Source organism: Loxodonta africana, chromosome 9 (genome assembly GCF_030014295.1).
Source record: "Loxodonta africana isolate mLoxAfr1 chromosome 9, mLoxAfr1.hap2, whole genome shotgun sequence".
NCBI lineage: Eukaryota > Metazoa > Chordata > Mammalia > Proboscidea > Elephantidae > Loxodonta > Loxodonta africana.
The window spans coordinates 46,892,843-46,914,028 of record NC_087350.1 but is presented as its reverse complement, the minus strand read 5'-3'; the positions used below and the strand labels follow the sequence as shown (position 1 = coordinate 46,914,028).

The window sequence follows — 21,186 nt, the reverse complement described above, 5'->3', positions numbered from 1 at the left end:
TCTTCCCCACCCTGTCAGCTTTCAGTGTGTTTAAATGCACCTGTGGTGGTTAGGGACTCTTTTTTTTCCTTTGATCAGACTAGAAACCTGCCTCCCTGCCCACTCAAACTCAAACAATAGCAAGCTTGTGAAACGGAACTCTCTCTAACCTGGAATGTTTACAAGATCAGACACACCAGGAATGGGAAAATTGTTCTAGTATTGGAACAGGCCTTGCCCCAGTTCGTCACTTGAGAGTATGAAAATGAAATTTATGAGAGATCGACAATTGATTTCAGGGTCAGATTTTCTCTCACCTTCTGTGGCCTCATTTTTAATTTGAGGAAAGGGCTCTCGTTTAATCTTTTGTGCACACGTTTCCATGGAGATCTTGGATACTTATCTGGTCCCATAAGTTGCAACTCAGTTTGGCAGGCAGTGTTAACATAGAGAGAGGCGGGGGTAGTGCGAAGACTATTTATGTGTCCTGGGTAACCTGTCTGTCACTGGTTTAGACTTTCACACCATACCGGACAGCGTGGCGCCCCATAGTCACCGCCACCCACGTTGGGTCCCACATCCGAGTAGGTGGAGTATTGACTTGCTGTTGGTTGCTTTTTCTCCCTTGCTTTGGAATGCCTTTCACTTCCTTCTCAGTGGTGGGTTACCGTTTTAACAAGCAGTGGTGGAAGTGATTGCAGTGGTAGAAGTGAGTGGGGTGAGCATTTATTCCCCCCCACACACACTACTTTCTCCTTTCAAATTGAACAACCATACTAGTTTCTAAGAGAACTCACCCATGTTGACTACCCCATGGCTTTCAAGTCTTCATTTTGCTAGGTGTGGCATCTCAACAATGGGTGGATCCCAGACTTTTCTGTTAGTGTTTAAACCTTTTGTGTTTGTTTTTCTTATGTCTGTCAGTGTTATACAGAAACTCCCAGTATCTTGGGTAGGCATAATCAAGGGTTTGAGGTTGGATTGGAATACCAAAATTCTTCACATAAGCTTGAATTGATTCTCAATTTATACCACTTCTTGACAAGCCCTTACTGAGCCTATGCTGTAAGAACCCATAGATGCTGGGAAATGAAAATGTTTGGGCCTGTGGGTTGCCACTTGGGTGACGTTCGAAATAAACTTAAGATATATTTTACCACAAACTATCTTTTCACAGACAAGCTACAAGTTTTTTTCTGCCAAGAATCCTTTTTGATAGTTTATTACATTTCAGAATTCCATCTTCCCTCCTTTTAAAAATATTAAGGTTTTCTTTAAGGAGCCCTGATGGCACAGTTCTTTAAGGAGCCCTGATGGCACAGTGGTCAAGTGCTCAGCTACTAACTGAAAGGACAGAGGTTCAGCCCACCAGCTGCTCTGTGGGAGAAAGATGTGGCAGTCTGCTTCCATAAAGATTGCAGCCTTGGAAACGCTATGGGACAGTTCTACTCTGCCCTATAGGGTCGCTGTGAGGTCAGAATCAACTCGATGGCATGGATTTTTCTTCTTTATTTGTGCCTCATAATTATTTTTGTATGATGTCTATAGGACCTTTTTTTTTTTTTTTTTCACTTAGCTGTGAATTTGGAATACGCCCTCCAGTAATTTCTGCTCAATTTCTGTGTTAAATCCACATCTTTCCCTGCACAAGTTTTCTGGCCTAAGAATCCCCTTTGGGAAATAATTTCCTAAAGTAAACTAGAATAAATCTACCTATGGAAGGGTCAGTTATTTTGTAACTTTAAAACCTACCAAACTACTAGGAAGTGTGTACTTTTTTGCTCTTTCAGTTAAATCTATGATTTTCTCTCAGTTTAAGGATTATCTTTTTAAAAGATTTTTATTCAGAGCTCCATGAGGTCTCTAACTCATTGGAACTCTGTGGCAGAGCCAGATCCCACAGAACTGGTTGTAATCTACAGGGTTGGTTTTTAACTTCCAGACTCGTTTGATGGAGCTGCACCGCCAGTGGGAATTACTTTTGGAGAAGATGCGGGAGAAAGGAATCAAACTGCTGCAGGCCCAGAAGTTGGTGCAGTATTTACGAGAATGTGAGGATGTGATGGACTGGATCAATGACAAGGTATGTTTGGGAAGGAAGGTTAGCTAAGCCTTAACAAACTGAAGGGAAGAGAGCGGCTGCTCTGAGACCTGTAGCCAAGAGCCAGTGTTTGTGGCAGGTGCAGCCAGTTAATCAAAAGGGGTGGAAGTGGGATTGCTGATCTCCAGCAGCTCTCTAGGTGTGCTCCATTCTGCAGCTCTGAAACCTGGAGCCTCTGGGACAGAAATGCTGTGAGCTCACCTCTTAGCTGTGAGGGTACTGAGAGCACAGGCCACACAGAAAGTGCATCCCCTGAAGCTGACCAGCCCGGTCCCTCAGGTGTCTGTTCCACGGGAAGCATCAGGGAACCATGGTTCTCGTGTGCTGGTTGGTGACTCGCGCTCTGTTACGGTCCCTGATTAGGAAGCAATTGTGACTTCTGAGGAGCTGGGCCAGGACCTGGAACATGTGGAAGTTTTACAGAAGAAATTTGAAGAGTTTCAGACCGATATGGCTGCCCATGAAGAAAGAGTTAATGAAGTGAACCAGTTTGCTGCCAAACTCATTCAGGTAAATAGCAGAGGAGGGGTCTGTGTGCTTCTCACGACAGCATTATATTAACTCCCTAGTGCACACAGAAGAAAGTCTGGAGACTCAGTTCCCTAATTTCTGAGTGAGCAAGTGTTTGTGAGCATATCTAAGAGTTTTTTTTTAGATCTAGGTAGGGCAACAATACTGATTACTCCTAAGTTAGAGAATGCTTTTTAACTTGTTGCCATGGGCAGGAAGGGCAGAGCTCATTTGATGTTTTCTCCACCCAGTTTCCGTTAGGGCGTGGTAAAGCTTTTATTGGACTACTGATGCTAGGGCTCAGAGTTTCTCAGACAAGGGTGTGGTAGTAAATGCTTTCTTAGGATTGGTAGACGGCCACCGGTGCCTGATTGCTCCTCCCTTTCTTTTCAATTCGAAGCTTCCCTAAGCTCTCTCAGGGGTCTGAGGGAACTTTGTAATGAAAAGGCTCTCCGCCAGTAGACCTGGAGCCCATGAAGAAGGGACCGACTCACCCTTCTCTTACTGCCCACTGTAATCTGCGTCTTAATCCCACCTCCCACTACAGGGTTCAGAGTGCTTCAGGGACATCAAGTAGAGGAACTAGAGTTATTTTTAGGGAAATTTGATTTTAAATGTATGGTTCTGCTTCAGGGCTGGTGGGTCCCTTTCTGGTGTCCAAAAGAAAGAGTAGCCAACATTCCTCAGAAATACCTGACCCTTCCACAGTGACAGATATGCCACTTCCCACAATCCTGAGCCATCCCGAGGTTATGTTTAAGAAAAGCAGTCAAGCCAAACCCATGATCTTACAAATGGCTCTAAGAACCCTGAAATGCTTAACCTTTTTACTTTATATATGCATGTTGTTTTTAATTAAAACAATAAAATGTGCTTGGTGAGGAAGGATACTTTTAAAGAAACGTCTCCAGTCTGAAGCCAGGAACAAATGAACAAACCCATGGAGTCCTGAAAACCGTGTATTTGGGCAAGAATGCTTGACAGCCTCATGAACTTTTGAAATAACAAATTTTTAAGCAGTTGGGCAGATGGTTGTATCGATGAAGGTACCACAAAGTTGTGGCTGAAGTGTTTAACATAAAGGCTTTTGGTACTAATGTCCATGGCTCCTTTATAGAGTAACCACGCTGCTCCAAGGGATAGAGAGTGGCTCCTTCCTTTTTATGTAAGAGGAAACAGAAGTTCTTTTAAGATGTAGTTCACTTCATTTCACACAGAAGACTAGTGTTTCTTCTGTCACTGATTTTCATCAGAATGGGGGAGCTTTTGCTAAAGCAGATACTTCAGGAAGCCAACCATCGGGTAACTAGCTGAGGATCAGAGGTTATGACCAAATTCAGTTTCTTCTTCTCCTCTTTGTTTAGGAACAGCACCCAGAAGACGAACTGATCAAGACTAAGCAGGATGAAGTAAATGCAGCCTGGCAGCGGCTGAAGGGTCTGGCTCTTCAAAGACAGGGGAAGCTTTTTGGGGCAGCCGAGGTTCAGCGCTTTAACAGGTAATAAGCCAGAGTGGGCTTCCAGAAATGGACATCCACTTGGAGGGGCTTGTTAAAATATGGCAAATGCTAATCACATGCCGTAGATGACTGGGTCTTGGCCCAATGTGATAGTCCCAGGTCTCCTAGAGAATCATCATAACCATGGATTAACTGGTACCTTTATCTTTTTTTTTTTTTTAACTTTTTTTTTTTTTTTTAACTTTAGGGATGTGGATGAGACTATCGGCTGGATTAAGGAAAAGGAGCAGTTAATGGCCTCTGATGATTTTGGCCGAGACTTGGCAAGTGTTCAGGCTCTGCTTCGGAAGCACGAGGGTTTGGAGAGAGATCTTGCTGCTTTAGAGGACAAGGTAGGTTTTGAAAGCAGCTGATTCTTGAAATAAGTTACCAAGGATCAGGAGAGCAGTTCTGACAGAGTGTGTGTCTAGGTCAAAGCCCTGTGTGCCGAGGCTGACCGCCTGCAGCAGTCCCACCCTCTCAGCGCTACTCAGATTCAAGTGAAGCGAGAGGAGCTGATTACAAACTGGGAACAGATCCGCACCCTGGCGGCGGAGAGACACGCACGTCTCAATGATTCATACAGGTAGAAATAACCCTCCAGTGCTCAATAACCTGCATCCTTTGACTGTTTTTAGACAAGAGGGAAGGCAGGAGTTAAAGGTCGTTGCTGTAACAACAGTTTTCTGTGGCTTGCCAGGTTTCGCCTACTAAGAAGATGCAGGTGACTTTGCTTACCTATATTAGTTTTGAGAGTGGCAGCTTTATGGTACTGTAAATATTTTTCTTCTGTGTCACTGCATTAAGACCGATAGAAATATCCCATAATATTTGAATGAGAAATTAACTTGAGCTATGAACCTTCACCAAAAGCACACTTAAAAAAAAAAAAAAGAACTATCCCGTAAGCTATCTGAGCACCATGTGAAATATCCTGTTAAAACTGAGTAAAGCAAGGATTGGAAAGGAAAGGACTGCCTCTTACTGGAAGTTGAACCTGAGAATAACAGGGAAGATGAAAATTTGGAACAAGATTGGGGCATTATAGGATAGAACCTACGTTTTAAAGGGCTGATTTCAGCCTTCTTTTGCTTTCCTTTATAGCCTAGATTGGGAGAATTCTGTATTTCTCAGGACGAAAGTTTGTATATAGTTCGTTAGACTTTTGAGAGCATAGAATTCAGATATTTAGAGAGGACACTTTCCCTCCTGGGACCTTCACCGGCAAAGTCTTAATAACTTTACCTTTGGTTTTCCCAAGACTTCAACGCTTCCTTGCTGACTTCCGTGACCTCACCAGCTGGGTCACCGAGATGAAAGCCCTCATCAATGCTGATGAGCTTGCCAATGATGTGGCTGGGGCTGAAGCCCTGCTGGACAGGCATCAAGAGCACAAGGTAATGTCTCCAGGGTCTTCCAGAAATAAAGATACTGGCTTATGAGGCATCAATAAGTCACTATCCAGTGAGGTCTATAGTTAGAGTTGTTGAAGCCTTGTTCACAGGTAGCTCTCATAAGGATTGTTGTTGGTTTTGTCTTTGGAGATTTGTTCCACTTGCTTCCAGTAGATAGGAGAGATCTTGGGTTAAATGTTAGGAGGTTAACTGTGATCCATAAAAGCAAAGAGACTATCTCTGGCAAGTTAGAGGTGCTACTTTGCATACCCTTCTTGTACTGTATTTAAAAAGTCTTTGTTTAAATGATGAATTTCATAATTGGTTTGAGTAAATCCAGATTTATTTTTGTATTTCTCCAAAGTGTGTTCCATGAAAAACTGGTGATATGAAGTCTTAATAGGTCTTACTCTGAAAAGGAAGGGAATTTTCTGTGGTTAAGTAATTTTGGAAAACACTGTTAAACAGAATTTTTAAAAAATCTTCACTGTAGACCTTCTTTGAGAGGTCTTAATGTGCTAGGTTTGAAGTCAGTATACAAAAGTCAAGTATGTTAAAAAAATATGTAGAATCCTACTACTTAGAAATAAACATCATCAAAGTAGGTTAAAAAAAAAATTCTGTTTCTCTACACCAGCAACAAATAATCACATCAGAAGGTGTAAGGTTCTCAGGAATAAATTTAACAAAAGTTGTACAGGACATTTATGGAGAAAACTATAAAAAATTTTTTGAACAACATTAAGGAAAAACAATAAACGAAATGGTTTGTCTAGTTCATGGATGGAATAGTCTTTTATAAAGGTATAAATTCTCCCCAAAATATATAAATTCAGCGCAATTCCAGTCAAAAGCACAGTGGGGTTTGTTTGTTTTTGGAATGAGACAAGCTGATTTTAATATTTATTTGGAAGAAAAAAAAATCCAAAGATAACTAACACACCTTTGAAGAACAAGGTTGAGTTGGGGGAGGGACTTACTCTACCAGGCATGTAAAGTCCTAGTAAACAAGACCATTTTGCACGAGAAAGATATGTAAGCCAGTGAAACAGAAGAGAGCCTCAGACCCATGTGAATGTATGGAAACTTTGTCTCACAGGGGTGGCGTGAAAGCCAGTAGGGAAAGAACATATTAATAAGGGGTGTTCTCAGATTTAATGACCTAGACTGGTTATTTTCCTTTTACAAGGTACTTGACATAAATTGTGCCTTTTTTTTTTTTTTTGTCCACAGGGTGAAATTGATGCTCATGAGGATAGCTTTAAATCTGCAGATGAATCTGGTCAGGCTCTGCTTGCTGCTGGTCATTATGCCTCAGATGAAGTGAGGGAGAAGGTAAGAGAGAAGAAAAAGAGCTTTTGAAGAGGCGATTGGGTTTGTTTTTTCTTTTTGGCCCCTGTAAGCTATTATCCATCTTTAAATATCTGGACATGCATCTCACTGTGATATGTGAGCAAACTTATATTGAGATTCTACCTGAGAGTTAAGGAGCAGCTTCTCCAGAGATTTAAAGAAAAGGTGTTTGTACAGTGTGGTGATAGGTGTCTGATCAGAGAGAGAGCGACATTGTTTGGGAAACATTTTCTCCTTGGAATTTTGTAGGGACCTGAGTCCTGCATTAGTAGGTGGAGCCAAGAGGCAACAAACTTTAATAAAACTATGTTGCCTGAGTAACATGTATATAAATAATGATTTTTATACTATATAGACTAAAAGGAGACACTTCATAGACTTTGTTGTCAATGACTTTAGAGCCTAAAAATTGTGTCTAAGGTATTTGTGAATTTATTTAACATCGTAGGGGTACTCCGCTCAATTGACTTTTCTAAATTGAGAGTCCCTACTTCCATTTACACTGCCTCATTTTTGGATAGATACCCTTTTTTCTTTCTACCTAGGAATTTACTTACCATTATACCTAGAATCATTTGTGATAATGTGGCAATAAATTAAGTCTAGATTACTTAGACCAGGAGTATCCCTCTTACATTCAGCATAAACATACGTACAACCCGATCAGTGTTTTCGTATTCCTTGTGATGTGGCTTACACATACAAGTGAATGTTATTCTCCTTTTGCAAATAAAAAAAAAATGGCCTCAAGAATAGCATTAGGATGAGAAATTTCATGGCACCTCTGACTAGAAGGCATTTGGTTAGGACTGACATTTCATCCCCATAATGAACTAGACTGTTTCCTGTCTCCTCAAGCTGACAATCCTTTCTGACGAGAGAGCTGCCCTGCTGGAGCTGTGGGAGCTGCGCAGGCAGCAGTACGAGCAGTGCATGGACCTGCAGCTCTTCTACCGAGACACTGAGCAGGTCGACAACTGGATGAGCAAACAAGAGGTAATTTGTGAGCAAAACCTTTGCCAAATGAATGAGAAGTCTTTGTTTTGTCTACTTTTCAGATAGTTTGTTTGGTTTTAGGAAATCAGTACCACTGTAATTCTGAATCAGGTGAAGAGGGGAAGCTGAACGAGCTTCCTATGTGTCAGCTCTGCCAGCATCTCCCCCTACAGAGTTTACAAGGGACTCAGAAGAGGCCCCAGTGTTGTAGATGGGTATGATGATGTAAAATCGCTTTTTATTAAAGAGAATAGTAGGATCAACAAAAGCTATTTGGGGAAGGTTTCTGTATAATGTGGAATAAGGATTTTCTGATACTGAATTGGTTTTTAAGTGAATCCAAAAGCACTTCAGGCTTTCCAGAAGAAGTCTTAGAAGTTTAACGGCCATGGGATCTCTTTCTTCCTTTCTGTATTTTGGCCAAATTATCCTTTGTTTCCAGTCTTAGAAGATCACAGGATAGGATGGTATTCTGAACACTTTGCTCCCTTTTGCAAGGCATTCCTGTTGAACGAAGACCTGGGAGATTCTTTGGATAGTGTGGAAGCACTTCTCAAGAAGCATGAGGACTTTGAGAAATCCCTCAGTGCCCAGGAGGAAAAGATTACAGTAAGATCCCTTATTGTCATCAGTGTCTTCAGATGATTCTTAAAATAAGCCAGAGGTCTCTTCTTTTCCTAGGCTTCTCAACAGATTTGATGAAGGATCTGTGTAAAGGGACTTAAAGTGTCATGATGATGATACACCATCTTACTGGGAACATATACAACTTTGTAGAATGAAGTAATTGACTTGCTTTAAATCTCCAAATTCAACTTTACCTTTCACTAAAAGTACTTAAAAATTAATGTAAGAGGTGCTCTTCCCATTGAAAACAGATCTTAGGAGTGGTAAGGCTGTTAACCTGCGTCGACCCCTAGGAGGTGGTCTTGCCGAAGCTAATGTCTGCAATCTTGGATGGGGCTAGAATAATATTGTTACATCTGACTAATAACATCAAACGAAAACTCAGAAGTTAGAGGGGAAATGTTGTCATAACAATCCTTAGAGTAAAAACTTTGACCTGCGCTAAGATTTAAAGTGTTTCGTGACCTGTTCAGCAGTTACTTTTCTCTAATAACCAAGTTACAGAATAGCGTGCTTCCAAAAAAAAGTCCAAACCCATTGCCATTGGGTCTATTCATAGTGACCCTACAGAACAGAGTAGAATTGTCCCATAGGATTTCCAAGGCTGTAATCTTTACAAAATCAGACCAGCACATCCTCCTCCCGCGCAGTGGTTTGTGGGTTCAGACCGCCAACGTTTGTTAGCAGCCAGGTGCTTAGCCACTGCACCACCAGGGCTTCTAAGTGTATGCTTACTAGAGAAGAATTTTTATTTTCTTTTGTAGGCATTAGATGAGTTTGCAACCAAGCTAATTCAGAACAACCACTATGCGATGGAAGATGTGGCTACTCGCCGAGATGCTGTAAGTTTCCAGGTTCTTTTTGCTCCATCCTTTCTATCCATGGATATCCCTTCTAAGGCAGATGTTGAATCAGCTGGAATGTTGTTGGAGATTCACATGGCCCCTTGTCTTTTCAGCTGTTGAGCCGCCGCAATGCACTTCATGAGAGAGCCATGTGTCGCCGCGCCCAGCTGGCTGATTCCTTCCACTTGCAACAGTTTTTCCGTGATTCTGATGAGTTGAAGAGTTGGGTCAATGAGAAGATGAAAACTGCCACAGACGAAGCCTATAAGGTATCGTACTGGTTGCACTGCCATGAGGCTCTTGGCTAATAAAACTAAGCTCAGAGTATTTATCTGAAGCTCTCACAAAAATAAATTGTTGCTAAAGAAAGAAATATGGGATTCCAAAAACCATGTCATTTAACATAAGCTGATTATTTTATAAATCCTCCCTATGTAGAGAGGTATGAAAGTAACACAAGAGTAACTGATATATGGGTACAAGATAGAACTCCCTTCTTTTATTGGCAGGACCCATCCAACCTACAGGGAAAAGTACAGAAGCATCAGGCTTTTGAGGCTGAGCTCTCAGCAAACCAGAGCCGCATTGATGCCCTGGAGAAAGCAGGGCAAAAGCTGATTGATGTCAACCACTATGCCAAGGATGAAGTAGCAGCTCGTATGAACGAGGTCATCAGTTTGTGGAAGAAACTACTAGAGGCCACTGAACTGAAAGGTAAGAGAAAATGTTTTATTGGATTCTAATAGGAATGTTGAAGAAATAAATATTCTTTCCTAGTTAAGTGTTTTAGGGACATATACTACCCAGTTAAAGTGAAGTAGACGACCACGTGGGCATTAGGGCTGTTTTCCTGTGGAGGAGTTACTTTGCTTAGGTTCTGATTGCTGATTTGGTAGATGGTGGTTGAGTGTACTGGTTAGTGGAGGGAAGCCTGAGAAGAAGGAATGACTTGGCCAAGCTTCATTGAACGAATTGGGCCCCGTCAGCGAAAATCGAAGTTCGGCTTTGATCCAAGGGCATTTCGTAATTTTCACATGCTCCTATCTTATGGAGGTGAACATGCTTTTCAGACAACTTCCAATTCATCCTCTAGAAGATAGAGAAGTAGTTGGATTTGTTTTCTTTAACTGTGTGATAAAAATGAAACTAACTAAATTCTAACCCGTAGTTCTTTACTAAGATACCATTGTTTATGAGCAGTGTTGGTAAAAGGATAATGTTAAGAAATGGAAAATTCAACTTGCCTCTTTGAATAGGAATAAAACTTCGTGAAGCCAACCAGCAGCAGCAATTTAATCGCAATGTCGAGGATATTGAGTTGTGGCTGTATGAAGTAGAGGGACACCTGGCCTCAGATGATTATGGCAAAGATCTTACCAATGTCCAGAACCTCCAGAAGAAGCATGCCCTGCTAGAGGCAGATGTGGCTGCACACCAGGTAGAGTGTGAATTAGGGGCCTTTGTTAGGCAAGTGAACACAAGTAGTAGGAGTGAAGAGCAGTGAGCGATTTTAAGACCAAACTAGCTTTAGGAAGGATGTGGTGTGTTCATTTTCCTAGATAACCCTATATGCTCATACTCAAATTAAGCTGTCTTCCCTCAAGGTTTCTGGGAGCCCAGGAGGGTAAGGAGATTGCAAAAAGAACACTTCCAGGGATGGGAAGAGGACCCCTGACCTAGACACAACTAGACCACATCTAGAAATATCCAGAACATGGTTCCCCAACACTGGTCCAAGCTTTAAAGAGTGTTCTCTCCTATTCCCAGGATCGAATTGATGGCATCACCATTCAGGCCCGCCAGTTCCAAGATGCTGGCCATTTTGATGCAGAAAACATCAAGAAGAAGCAGGAAGCCCTCGTCGCTCGCTATGAGGCTCTCAAGGAACCTATGATTGCCCGAAAGCAGAAGCTGGCTGATTCTCTGCGTTTGCAACAGCTCTTCCGTGATGTTGAGGATGAGGAGACATGGATTCGAGAAAAAGAACCCATTGCTGCGTCTACCAACAGAGGTCAGTCTGCCTCCATCTGATAGGAATCAAGTCGAGAAGGCTGTAGCCTTGTAATGTAAAGATGATGCATCTCAAAACCACACAGTAAAGCTTAAGTTACTAAACTGGAGCCATGGTGGGAACTAAGAGTAAAACTAAGAGTGCTGGCTTTTCTCTTCATGGCTTGGATGACTAGGGAGTGGTTTCTGCCTTTCAGGCAAGGATTTGATTGGAGTCCAAAATCTACTAAAGAAACACCAGGCCCTACAAGCAGAAATTGCTGGCCATGAGCCTCGCATCAAAGCAGTTACACAGAAGGGGAATGCCATGGTGGAGGAAGGTGAGTGTGTGGAGATGTCAGTGAAAGTGGCTTTACTTTGCTCTTCAAACCTCCCTTTAGCTAAGTTTATGGAGTTGAGTGAGGCCAGGCTTGAGTACCATCCCCATTCTTTTCCTAACTCTGTGACTTTGGCTAGACCTTCAACTAGCTGCGCCTGAATTTTTTATCTGTAAAAAGGAGATAACGATACTACTCCTGATGTAGTTGTGAGGATTAAATGAGATCAAGTAGCTAAAGAGCCTGATAACAGTACCTGGCTCCTGTAAGGCTCAGTGGTACTACAGTGGTACTATTATTTTATTATTTCTTTGTGATAGCATTACTAATGCCAGCTGGTGATGTCTGCTTCTTAGAATCTGGACAGAGGTCATGACTGGACGAGGCCAAAAAATGAGACAGTCTGTTAAAGGATTGAAGCTGCTCTTAAAACTGGATTATGAAGGGGCCTGGCTTACCAAAAGCAGTAATGAGAGTTCTGTGAACACAGAACATACCTCTTTGTAACCTTCTGTAACGTATTAGCATGCGTCTCATCACCCTCTCTTCCCCCTGCCCACCCTCCAGGCCATTTTGCTGCAGAGGATGTGAAGGCCAGACTTAATGAACTGAACCAGAAGTGGGAGTCTCTGAAGTCCAAAGCCTCCCAGCGTCGGCAGGACCTCGAGGACTCGCTGCAGGCCCAGCAGTACTTTGCCGATGCCAACGAAGCTGAATCCTGGATGCGGGAGAAGGAGCCTATCGTGGGCAGCACCGACTACGGGAAGGATGAGGACTCTGCCGAGGTAGCCTCTGAGCTTGGGAAGCATTACGCTTGCCTGGGAAACTGGCTAGGGCTTGGACTGGGAACAAGTTAAGAAAAATGATGATGTGTGGCATTACTTTTTAAGGTGTATTTATAAAGGTCTAGGTGTTGTTCCTGAACTCTTCTTGCCACAGTCTTAACAAAAACCAGAAAATGGGAGAACAGAAACCCTTTGAAAATGGTAGTGGTAGGAACTGATGAAGTACCAAGTGTTGGGATAGACGGGATGCATCCTCAGGGAGGGCAGTCTGGATCCAGCTTCTACTTGTTAGTAATGTTTTATTTCTTAAACGATGTGTGATGAACTCACTGGTATGTGTGATAGTGTTGTATATTTGAAGTATTGCATGATTTAAGTACATAAAAGTAGAGTGAAAAAAAAAAAAATATTATATGTCACAAGTACAGTTTCCCCCAAATGTTTATTTAGAAAAAAGGGGAAAGCACAGAGTGGAAGGTGATGAAATCACTGTGTAATTGAACAAGATTTCAGAGGCCAGTTGGTGTGTTAGGGCGATAACCGATGGCAACAGGCTCAGACTCCTCTTGCAGGTGCTCCGTGTGTGATTTTGGTTTCAGGCTCTCCTAAAGAAACACGAAGCTTTGATGTCGGATCTCAGTGCTTATGGCAGCAGCATTCAAGCTTTGCGAGAGCAAGCTCAATCGTGCCGGGTAAACTTGGCTTTATTTCAGCATTTGTGGGTTATCTGGGGGGCAGGGAAAGTTGAGGGACTTGGGATATTACCAATAGGTGTTACGGCCCTACTCAATATTCTTGTGACACAAAGGTTTATAATTTAAAGCAAGATTTCTTGATGATATCAAGTAGCTAAAGTTCTTGAATAAGATTATATGGATAGCTTCCAGGAAGAACTCTTGTAAATATGTATTTAGTAAATTTGAACTTGGGATTTGTTATGTCCTTAGGTGACACACCATGGACATCCTTTAATCATGTTTCCCATTCCTTTGGATTTTTAGCAACAAGTGGCCCCTATGGATGATGAGACTGGGAAGGAGTTGGTCTTGGCTCTTTATGACTATCAGGAGAAGAGTCCTCGAGAGGTCACCATGAAAAAAGGAGATATTCTTACCTTACTCAATAGCACCAACAAGGCAAGACATAGAAAATGATTGTATGTGTGTTTCCATCAGCACAAGTTTGCTCAGTTGGGTGCCTTCAGGTGGTTATGTTGCCCCAAAATGAGACTGGTTTAGAATTTGAAGAGAGGTTAGATTTTTGTAGTCTAATCTCCCATTTAGTACAGGCCTATCCTATGGTCAAGAACATAATCTGTCTTCTTTAATACCTGCAAATAGTATAGATTCATACTCTGCAGAGAGAATTCCTTCCCTTTTGAGCCAAAGTCTGCTTCTCTATAACTTGTACCCGTTAGCTCTTAACCTAGACTGTACATCTACATTTCAGCCCAGCAGATGGTTGAAGACAGCTGTGATATTACCCCATAGGCTTTGTCATCTCCAGGTTCAATACTGCTTGGTTCATCAGTCTTCCTTGACATAGTCTGGTTTGACAGTGACTTGAGATGAGGCACGTGGTACTCTACATATTATCTGACTAGTCCCAAAGGATACTGCCTCACCACATGGTTAAGGCTAGAGAAATGTTCTCAGCCATTGTTGAGAACCACCCTATTCCCACACCCCCAGTTGTCTACCCTAGTCATGAGAGTTTGAGGAAACATGTGATTCATATCTTTCCTGAGTCTAATTTCAACTTAAACCAACCCTACTGGTCTGACTTTGATTTATTCCAGAACAGTGTTGTGCAATAGAACTTTCTGTGATGGTAGAAATTGTTCATGTCTGTGTTACCCATACAGTAGCTACTAGCCACAAGTGGTTAGTAAGCACTTGAATGTGGCTAGTGTAACTAAAGAACTGAATTTCTTAACTGTATTTAATTTTAATTTATATAAATTTAAATAATCACATGTGACTACTATATTAAACAGCACAGTTCTAGAGTGTCTAAGCCAAGAGAAGGCTGCCCTTCATGTAGGGATGTCATCTCTGCTTCACTCGTGACTTTCTCCATGCTTGGCAGATCATGAAAAGACGGCCAAAATTTCAGTCCTTGTGCAGTGACTTTAGCAGTCCTGGGATTCTCTTAAAACGATCAGCGCTCTCTTTAGCGTGACTGTGCAGGCACACGTGCCTTGGATTCTCCCTTCTCAAGAAAGAATTTTACGAGAATGGCCATACAACTTGAAGAACGTAATCGATATCACAGAATTGTACATGTAGAGATTGTTGATTGGTGTATGTGTTGCCGCATATATTTTCAACAACACAAAAGAAAGAATTTTATTTTCACTTCTCTCCCCTTTTTTGTTTTTAGGACTGGTGGAAAGTGGAAGTGAACGATCGGCAGGGTTTTGTGCCAGCTGCGTATGTGAAGAAACTGGACCCCGCCCAGTCAGCATCCCGGGAGAATCTCCTGGAGGAGCAGGGCAGCATAGCGCTGCGGCAGGAGCAAATTGACAATCAGTAAGGGTGGTAGGGTCGCATCACACAGGCCCAGGCACCGCAAGGGCCTTAGCCGGCATCACGTGTGGTTTAGGCAGGGTGTCCTGAGGCTTCTAGAACGAATGTGATTCTGGTGCCCATCTGCACTCAGGGCATACGCTTCCTGCTTTTCCCAAGTCATTTTTAACCCACAGAATGCCCTGTTTGGAGCTAAAGTCATGACTGATATTTTACTGCCCTTTGTTTTTTCACCCCTGTGTTCATGGGTTTCTTTTTCTAAACAGCATTTTTCTAATCATTATCATCTTAACCTTTGTCCTCTGATTTTGAGCTGCTTTCTGAAATTGGACCCTTAGATGTTCTACAGCTGCGCCTCTCTTAAAAGGCCGCTTAGAGAGGCTCTCTACCACGGCTTTGTGTGCTGGGAATTTATTTTTTATGAAATAGTTCTGTCTTTCATATAGCTAAACTATGTTGATGTGTGTCCTTCCTTTGTAGCATATCTTATTACACTCATGAAATCAGCAGCTTTGGATACTTGAGAAATATTCTGAAAATACATTCCCACTAGAGTTTAGAATAACTGAATTTTTCTGACCCTGGTGATCCCTGGAAAGATTAGAATTATTTGCAGAATGAGAGGTTTGGGTTTGTTTTCTTTCTTTCCAGTAAATTGGATCATGAACGTGAAAGCAAAAACATGGCCTAAATACATGGCTAAAGTTGTTGTTAGCTCTCAGTAAAGTTTTTCTAAGGGTGATCATTTTCTATTCTCTGCCCTTGCCCTGTAAAATCAGCAGTGTTTCCAGTACAGGAAAATCCACTGCCTTAAGCATGGCAGACTTTCTCAGGAAAATGAAGGTGAACTCCCCCTCCAATTTAATTTTCCTGTTATTTCATTACTGTGATCTCATTCCTGGCCTGCTCCTAATAGCTTTTGAATGACTCCCTAATTTTCCCCCACTTAAAGCATCCACCATCATGGCACCGGGCAGAGCTGCCGCTTTCCATCCCTGTGGATTAATCCCACTAATTTGTGCGTGCTTTTGCTGTGCTCCCTCTGTGCAGGACACGCATAACTAAGGAGGCCGGCAGTGTATCTCTGCGTATGAAACAGGTGGAAGAACTGTGAGTAGGCGGAAAGCCTCGCTGAGCACCCCGTGTCCATTGCTCTACCTGTCCATTACCCTCTGCCGCTTCTCTTGAAGCCAGTTGTTCATTCAGAGGAGATGAGGTGGTGGGAGCAACTGTGTTTCTGTGCAGCAGCCTTCGCTCACAAGGGAAGAGGTTTTGGTGAAGCTGTGCCGGTTGATGGCTGTTTACCTCATTGGTTGCTTCCATGTGCAGCTGTGTGTTCAGAATGTTGTTGGTTCCCCCTCCTGGTGCTTCTCTGTGGTGGACCAGCTATTATCAGTAGCAAACCTAAGGGCTGATTCTAAAGTGTTCCTTAATAGGAAGGAAATTAAGTAGCTCTTAAAGAGCTCTGATTCTTAGCAACTCATTGCTTTTTTATTTCAGTTTGGGAAGCTTAGATTTGATGGTCATTCTAGACTTTTTAACTTTTAGCTCAGTTTTATTGAGTGTCATTGCACATCTCCAAAGGTAGTAGGAATTCAGCCTTTTGTATTTTAGTTTCCAAGGGTTAGAATAGCCTTCAATTCTCCTTAAGAAATCTTCCAGATGACAAATGACACGGGTACTCTGTACTCTACCTGATTTTCCTTCCGAAGTTGTCAAAACTTTCTGAGAAATAAATACTATCATTCCAGAAATTTCCTACTTATCCAGAGATACAGACATCCTATACCAGGCTATAAAACTCAGTGTACTCTCTCCCACCCCCCTCATTTGGGGCCTGTTTAGAGAATTATGAGAGGAGAAAAAAAATCTCTGCTCAGCAAATTCATCTCATCTCTCAGCTGTAGTCGCATGAACCCTGTGTTGTGCCAAACGCTTGTTTCCAGCCATTTGTGGTTGCTCTGTTGTCAGTGCAGAACTGGCCTGGGGATGTGTGTGCCTGACTGTTTCAGCTACCCAGTTGTGAACCATACAGGATACGCTTGCCCTGAGGCTGTAGTGTGGATACTTAGGAGCTTCATCTTCATCTGCGTTCTGATACTTTGTCACTAGGCATCATCATAACAAACTCATAGCCTTGGATCCACATGTTGGAGACACCTGGTGGTTTGCCCTTGTGTTAGCATCTGCAGAAAGCTAACTGCCTTCCTTGCCCCTTCTTGTCATCCTCTTGAATTACATCAGATACCATTCTCTGCTGGAACTGGGTGAGAAGCGTAAAGGCATGTTGGAGAAAAGTTGCAAGAAGTTTATGTTGTTCCGTGAAGCCAATGAACTACAGCAGTGGATCAATGAGAAGGAAGCTGCTCTGACGAGTGAGGAGGTGGGCGCAGACTTGGAGCAGGTTGAGGTGCTACAGAAGAAGTTTGATGACTTCCAGAAGGTATGGGAAGTCCTGCAGCTGGGCTGAGAAATAATTTAAAGACTTGATTTATTATTTTAGATTACTAGAATGAAGATGTGTTACATAGGTTATGTTTCCACCATTTTAGATTACCTTAATTGAAACTTTTCTTGGACCAGTTTTTAGTTTTATAGAAAGGGATGCAATTGTCTTTACATGCTCTTTTAAGAACTTTTCTAAACCTAAAGTATAAAAAGGTATAAAAATAGTCTTATAACCAATTAAAATGTGGCTTTTTCCCCATAGTGGCTAGGCATCAAAATTTCATCACATTTTATGTTCACAATCATTAGCTATTAGAGAAATGCAGATCAAAACTACAATGAGATTTCATCTCACTCCAACAAGGCTGGCATCAATCCAAAAAACACAAAATAATAAATGTTGGAGAGGCTGTGGAGAGATTGGAATGCTTATACACTGCTGCTGGGAATGTAAAATGGTACAACCACTTTGGAAATTGATTTGGCGCTTCCTTAAAAAGCTAGAAATAGAACTACCATATGATCCAGCAATCCCACTCCTCGGAATATATCCTAGAGAAGTAAGAGCTTTTACACCAACAGATACATGCACACCCATGTTTATTGCAGCACCGTTTACAATAGCAAAAAGATGGAAACAACCAAGGTGCCCATCAATGGATGAATGGATAAATAAGTTATGGTATATTCACACAATGGAATACAACGCATCGATAAAGAACAGTGAGGAATCTGTGAAACATTTCATAACATGGAGGAACCTGGGAGGCATTATGCTGAGTGAAATTAGTTGTAAAAGGACAAATATTGTATAAGTTAAGAACTTGAGAAATAGTTTAAACTGAGAAGAAAACATTCTTTTGTGGTTACGAGAGGGGAGAGGGAGGAGGGTGGGAGAGAGGTAGAGGTACTCACGAATTAGATAGTAGATAAGAACTACTTTAGGTGAAGGGAAAGACAGCACACAATACAGGGGAGGTCAGCACAACTGGACTAAACCAAAAGCAAAGAAGTTTCCTGAATAAACTGAATGCTTCGAAGGCCAGTGTAGCAGGGGCAAGGGTTTGGGAACCATGGTTTCAGGGGACATCTAAGTCAATTGGCATAATAAAATCTATTAAAACATTCTGCATCCTACTTTGGAGAGTGGCTTCTGGGGTCTTAAATGCTAGGAAGCAGCCATCTAAGATGCATCAATTGGTCTCAACCCACCTGGATCAAAGGACACCAAGGACACAAGGCAATTACGAGCCCAAGAGACAGAAAGGACCACATGAATCAGACACTGCATCATCGTGAGACCAGAAGAGCTAGATGGTATCCAGCTACAACCGAGGACTGCCCTGACAGGGAACACAACAGAGAACCCTTGAGGGAGCAGGAGAGCAGTGGGATGCAGACCCCAAATAGTCATAAAAAGACCAGACTTAATGGTCTGAGATTAGAAGGACCCTGGTGGTCATGGCCCCCAGACCCTCTGTTGGCCCAGGACAGGAACCATTCCCGAAGCCAACTTTTCAGACATGGATTGGACTGGACAATGGGTTGGAGAGGGATGCTGGTGAGGAGTGAGCTTCTTGGATCAGGTGGACACTTGAGACTATGTTGGCATCTCCTGCCTGGAGGGGAGACTAGAGGATAGAGGGGGTTAGAAGATGGCGACATGGACAGGAAAAGAGACAGTGGAAGGAGAGAGCGGGCTGTCTCATCAAAAAAAAAAAATTTTTTTTTTTTTTTGGGGGGAGAGTAATTGGGAGTATGTAGCAATTTTTTTTTTTTTTTTTTAGCAAGGTATATATAGATTTTTATGTGAGAGACTGACTTGATTTGTAAACTTTCACTTAAAGCACAATAAAAATTATTTTTAAAAAAGTTATCACATTTTAAAGACATTGTTTCCTCCCTTCCCCCCCAAAAAAAGGTTAAAAAAAAAAATCTCCACTTGACCAGAATAGTGGTTTATTAACTACAGTTAATTAAGTGAATTTGAGACAGACTGTTGCCAATACCGTATGGTTGTTTCCTTCTTACTGGCAATCAGTACTCCCTGATTTAGGTCACTGTCAAGGAATGGAGAAACCAACTCATAGGGTATCTATTGAATGGAAAGTGATACAACTATCAGTTCAGAATATAGGTTGTGAAAATCTGTTACCCTCTTTTGACTTGCTGTTATGACTTTTGCTCTAGGATCTGAAGGCCAATGAGTCACGGTTGAAGGACATTAACAAGGTGGCTGAAGACCTGGAGTCTGAAGGCCTAATGGCAGAGGAGGTACAGGCAGTACAGCAGCAGGCGAGTGTCTCGATCTTGGATGAAGTTTTGTTGCCATAAGAAAACAAATATGGTTCCTGTGTCCTTCATAGCCCAACAAGCTGCGATTCATAGTATGAAATTGTGGCAAGGGTATAGGCCAGGTACCCTATGTGACGTAAACCATTTTGTTTCGCTTCCTTAGCCAATATCCTTAACCTTCATATAGTGGAGAAGAACAACTCCAGTCTTCTCCTTAAGCCCATGGAATATGTAAAAGCTGTTTAATGTTTATAATAGCCCTTAACTAATAATAAGCTCTGAGTTCCTTATGAATAAAAAGTATTTAGCTATAAATACTTAGTCCCCTTTGATAGACTTTAAAAGCTGTAGCATTTTTCTATGCCTTTTGTAATTCTGTGTGTCCAGGTTTGACAATGAGTATTTCTGAGAGGTGTGTAATAACACTGATTTCCCTTTCTTGTTGTAGGAGGTGTATGGCATGATGCCCAAGGTAAGTCCCACGTGCTTCTCTGGAACTTGAACGTGAGAAGGGTTAGATTTTGGGAAGACTAGAAAGTCAACTGTAAAAACCTGTGGAAAAGAAATACAGAAGTTGGTTTCCATTTGTTGTTCTCCAGAAGACCAAAGTTTTTTTATTCCTTCAGTTTTCTCAAACTTCTTCCATGCCTATCAGCCTCTCAGCTGGGCTTGTTTATTACCCCTTTTGAAAGGGTCCTATGAGTGTGATGTAAAGAAAAGTTGATAGTTTTGTTATATTCGTTCTCATCAGTTTTACTGGAGTAGAAAATTGGAATTTTTCTCTATTTGCTTGATCTCTCTCAGTCAGCCTTGCAACTTGCTACCATCCAATGGTAAGCCCTAGATTACGGAGGCAGAAATGCCCTTCCAGTAGTTACTTTATCTGTGCGTTTCCCCCAGGGAAATAATAGGGCATTTGAAAGGAAAACTGGGGTGCCGCTTTGTCTCCTGCTGCCTAAACTCCTCCTCCTCTTTTGAATTAGGATGAAAGTGATTCCAAGACAGCCTCCCCATGGAAGGTAAGTATTCCTTGGCAAATTATTGTTTCCAAAGGTTTTGCCAGGAACATAAAAATGTTTATGTCCTTTTCCTGAGTATTCATTTTTGTTTGAGCCTTTGGTGATTTCTGGACTTGTTTCTGTCCGAACTTGGCATTGGATTCTTTGAATCTGTTATCTCTTGAAGTGTGCTTAACATACACAAGCAAAGTTATCACTTTTAAGTGCTCAGGATGGTTAAGGAGCCCTGGTGGTACAATGGTTAAGTGCTCAGCTACTAACTAAAAGGTCAGCAGTTCAAACTCCCTAGCTGCTCTGTGGGAGGAAAGACCTGGCAATCTGTTCCTGTAGCAATTACAGCCTAGGAAACCCTATGGGGCAGTTCTGCTCTGTCCTGTAGGGTCACTGGGAGTTGGAATTGTGTGGTTGACATTTTTTGAAGAGTCCAGGCCTGTTGTCTTGTAGACTGTGTGGGCATGACAACAATAACAACACGGTCAAA

At 42.0% G+C, this 21,186-nt stretch overlaps 1 protein-coding gene across 4 annotated transcripts in view; it reads left to right on the top strand.

Moving 5' to 3' along the window:
• The window catches only part of SPTAN1 (spectrin alpha, non-erythrocytic 1), a 62,112-nt gene that overhangs the window by 14,149 nt on the left and 26,777 nt on the right, over window positions 1–21,186 (top strand). For 3 of the 4 annotated variants that reach the window (XM_023544872.2, XM_023544871.2, XM_003407690.4), the window contains exons 4-27: window positions 1,922–2,062; window positions 2,444–2,590; window positions 3,955–4,088; window positions 4,297–4,441; window positions 4,520–4,674; window positions 5,350–5,485; window positions 6,716–6,817; window positions 7,694–7,831; window positions 8,330–8,440; window positions 9,223–9,300; window positions 9,417–9,572; window positions 9,813–10,017; window positions 10,560–10,741; window positions 11,071–11,314; window positions 11,511–11,633; window positions 12,198–12,415; window positions 13,015–13,107; window positions 13,417–13,551; window positions 14,798–14,946; window positions 15,994–16,053; window positions 17,188–17,386; window positions 19,582–19,686; window positions 20,135–20,158; window positions 20,670–20,705. In XM_023544872.2, the coding sequence (XP_023400640.2) occupies window positions 1,922–2,062; window positions 2,444–2,590; window positions 3,955–4,088; window positions 4,297–4,441; window positions 4,520–4,674; window positions 5,350–5,485; window positions 6,716–6,817; window positions 7,694–7,831; window positions 8,330–8,440; window positions 9,223–9,300; window positions 9,417–9,572; window positions 9,813–10,017; window positions 10,560–10,741; window positions 11,071–11,314; window positions 11,511–11,633; window positions 12,198–12,415; window positions 13,015–13,107; window positions 13,417–13,551; window positions 14,798–14,946; window positions 15,994–16,053; window positions 17,188–17,386; window positions 19,582–19,686; window positions 20,135–20,158; window positions 20,670–20,705 (3,216 nt within the window). The remainder of the gene's footprint in view (window positions 1–1,921; window positions 2,063–2,443; window positions 2,591–3,954; window positions 4,089–4,296; window positions 4,442–4,519; window positions 4,675–5,349; window positions 5,486–6,715; window positions 6,818–7,693; window positions 7,832–8,329; window positions 8,441–9,222; window positions 9,301–9,416; window positions 9,573–9,812; window positions 10,018–10,559; window positions 10,742–11,070; window positions 11,315–11,510; window positions 11,634–12,197; window positions 12,416–13,014; window positions 13,108–13,416; window positions 13,552–14,797; window positions 14,947–15,993; window positions 16,054–17,187; window positions 17,387–19,581; window positions 19,687–20,134; window positions 20,159–20,669; window positions 20,706–21,186) is intronic. The other variant, XM_003407692.4, reaches the window with a different exon arrangement.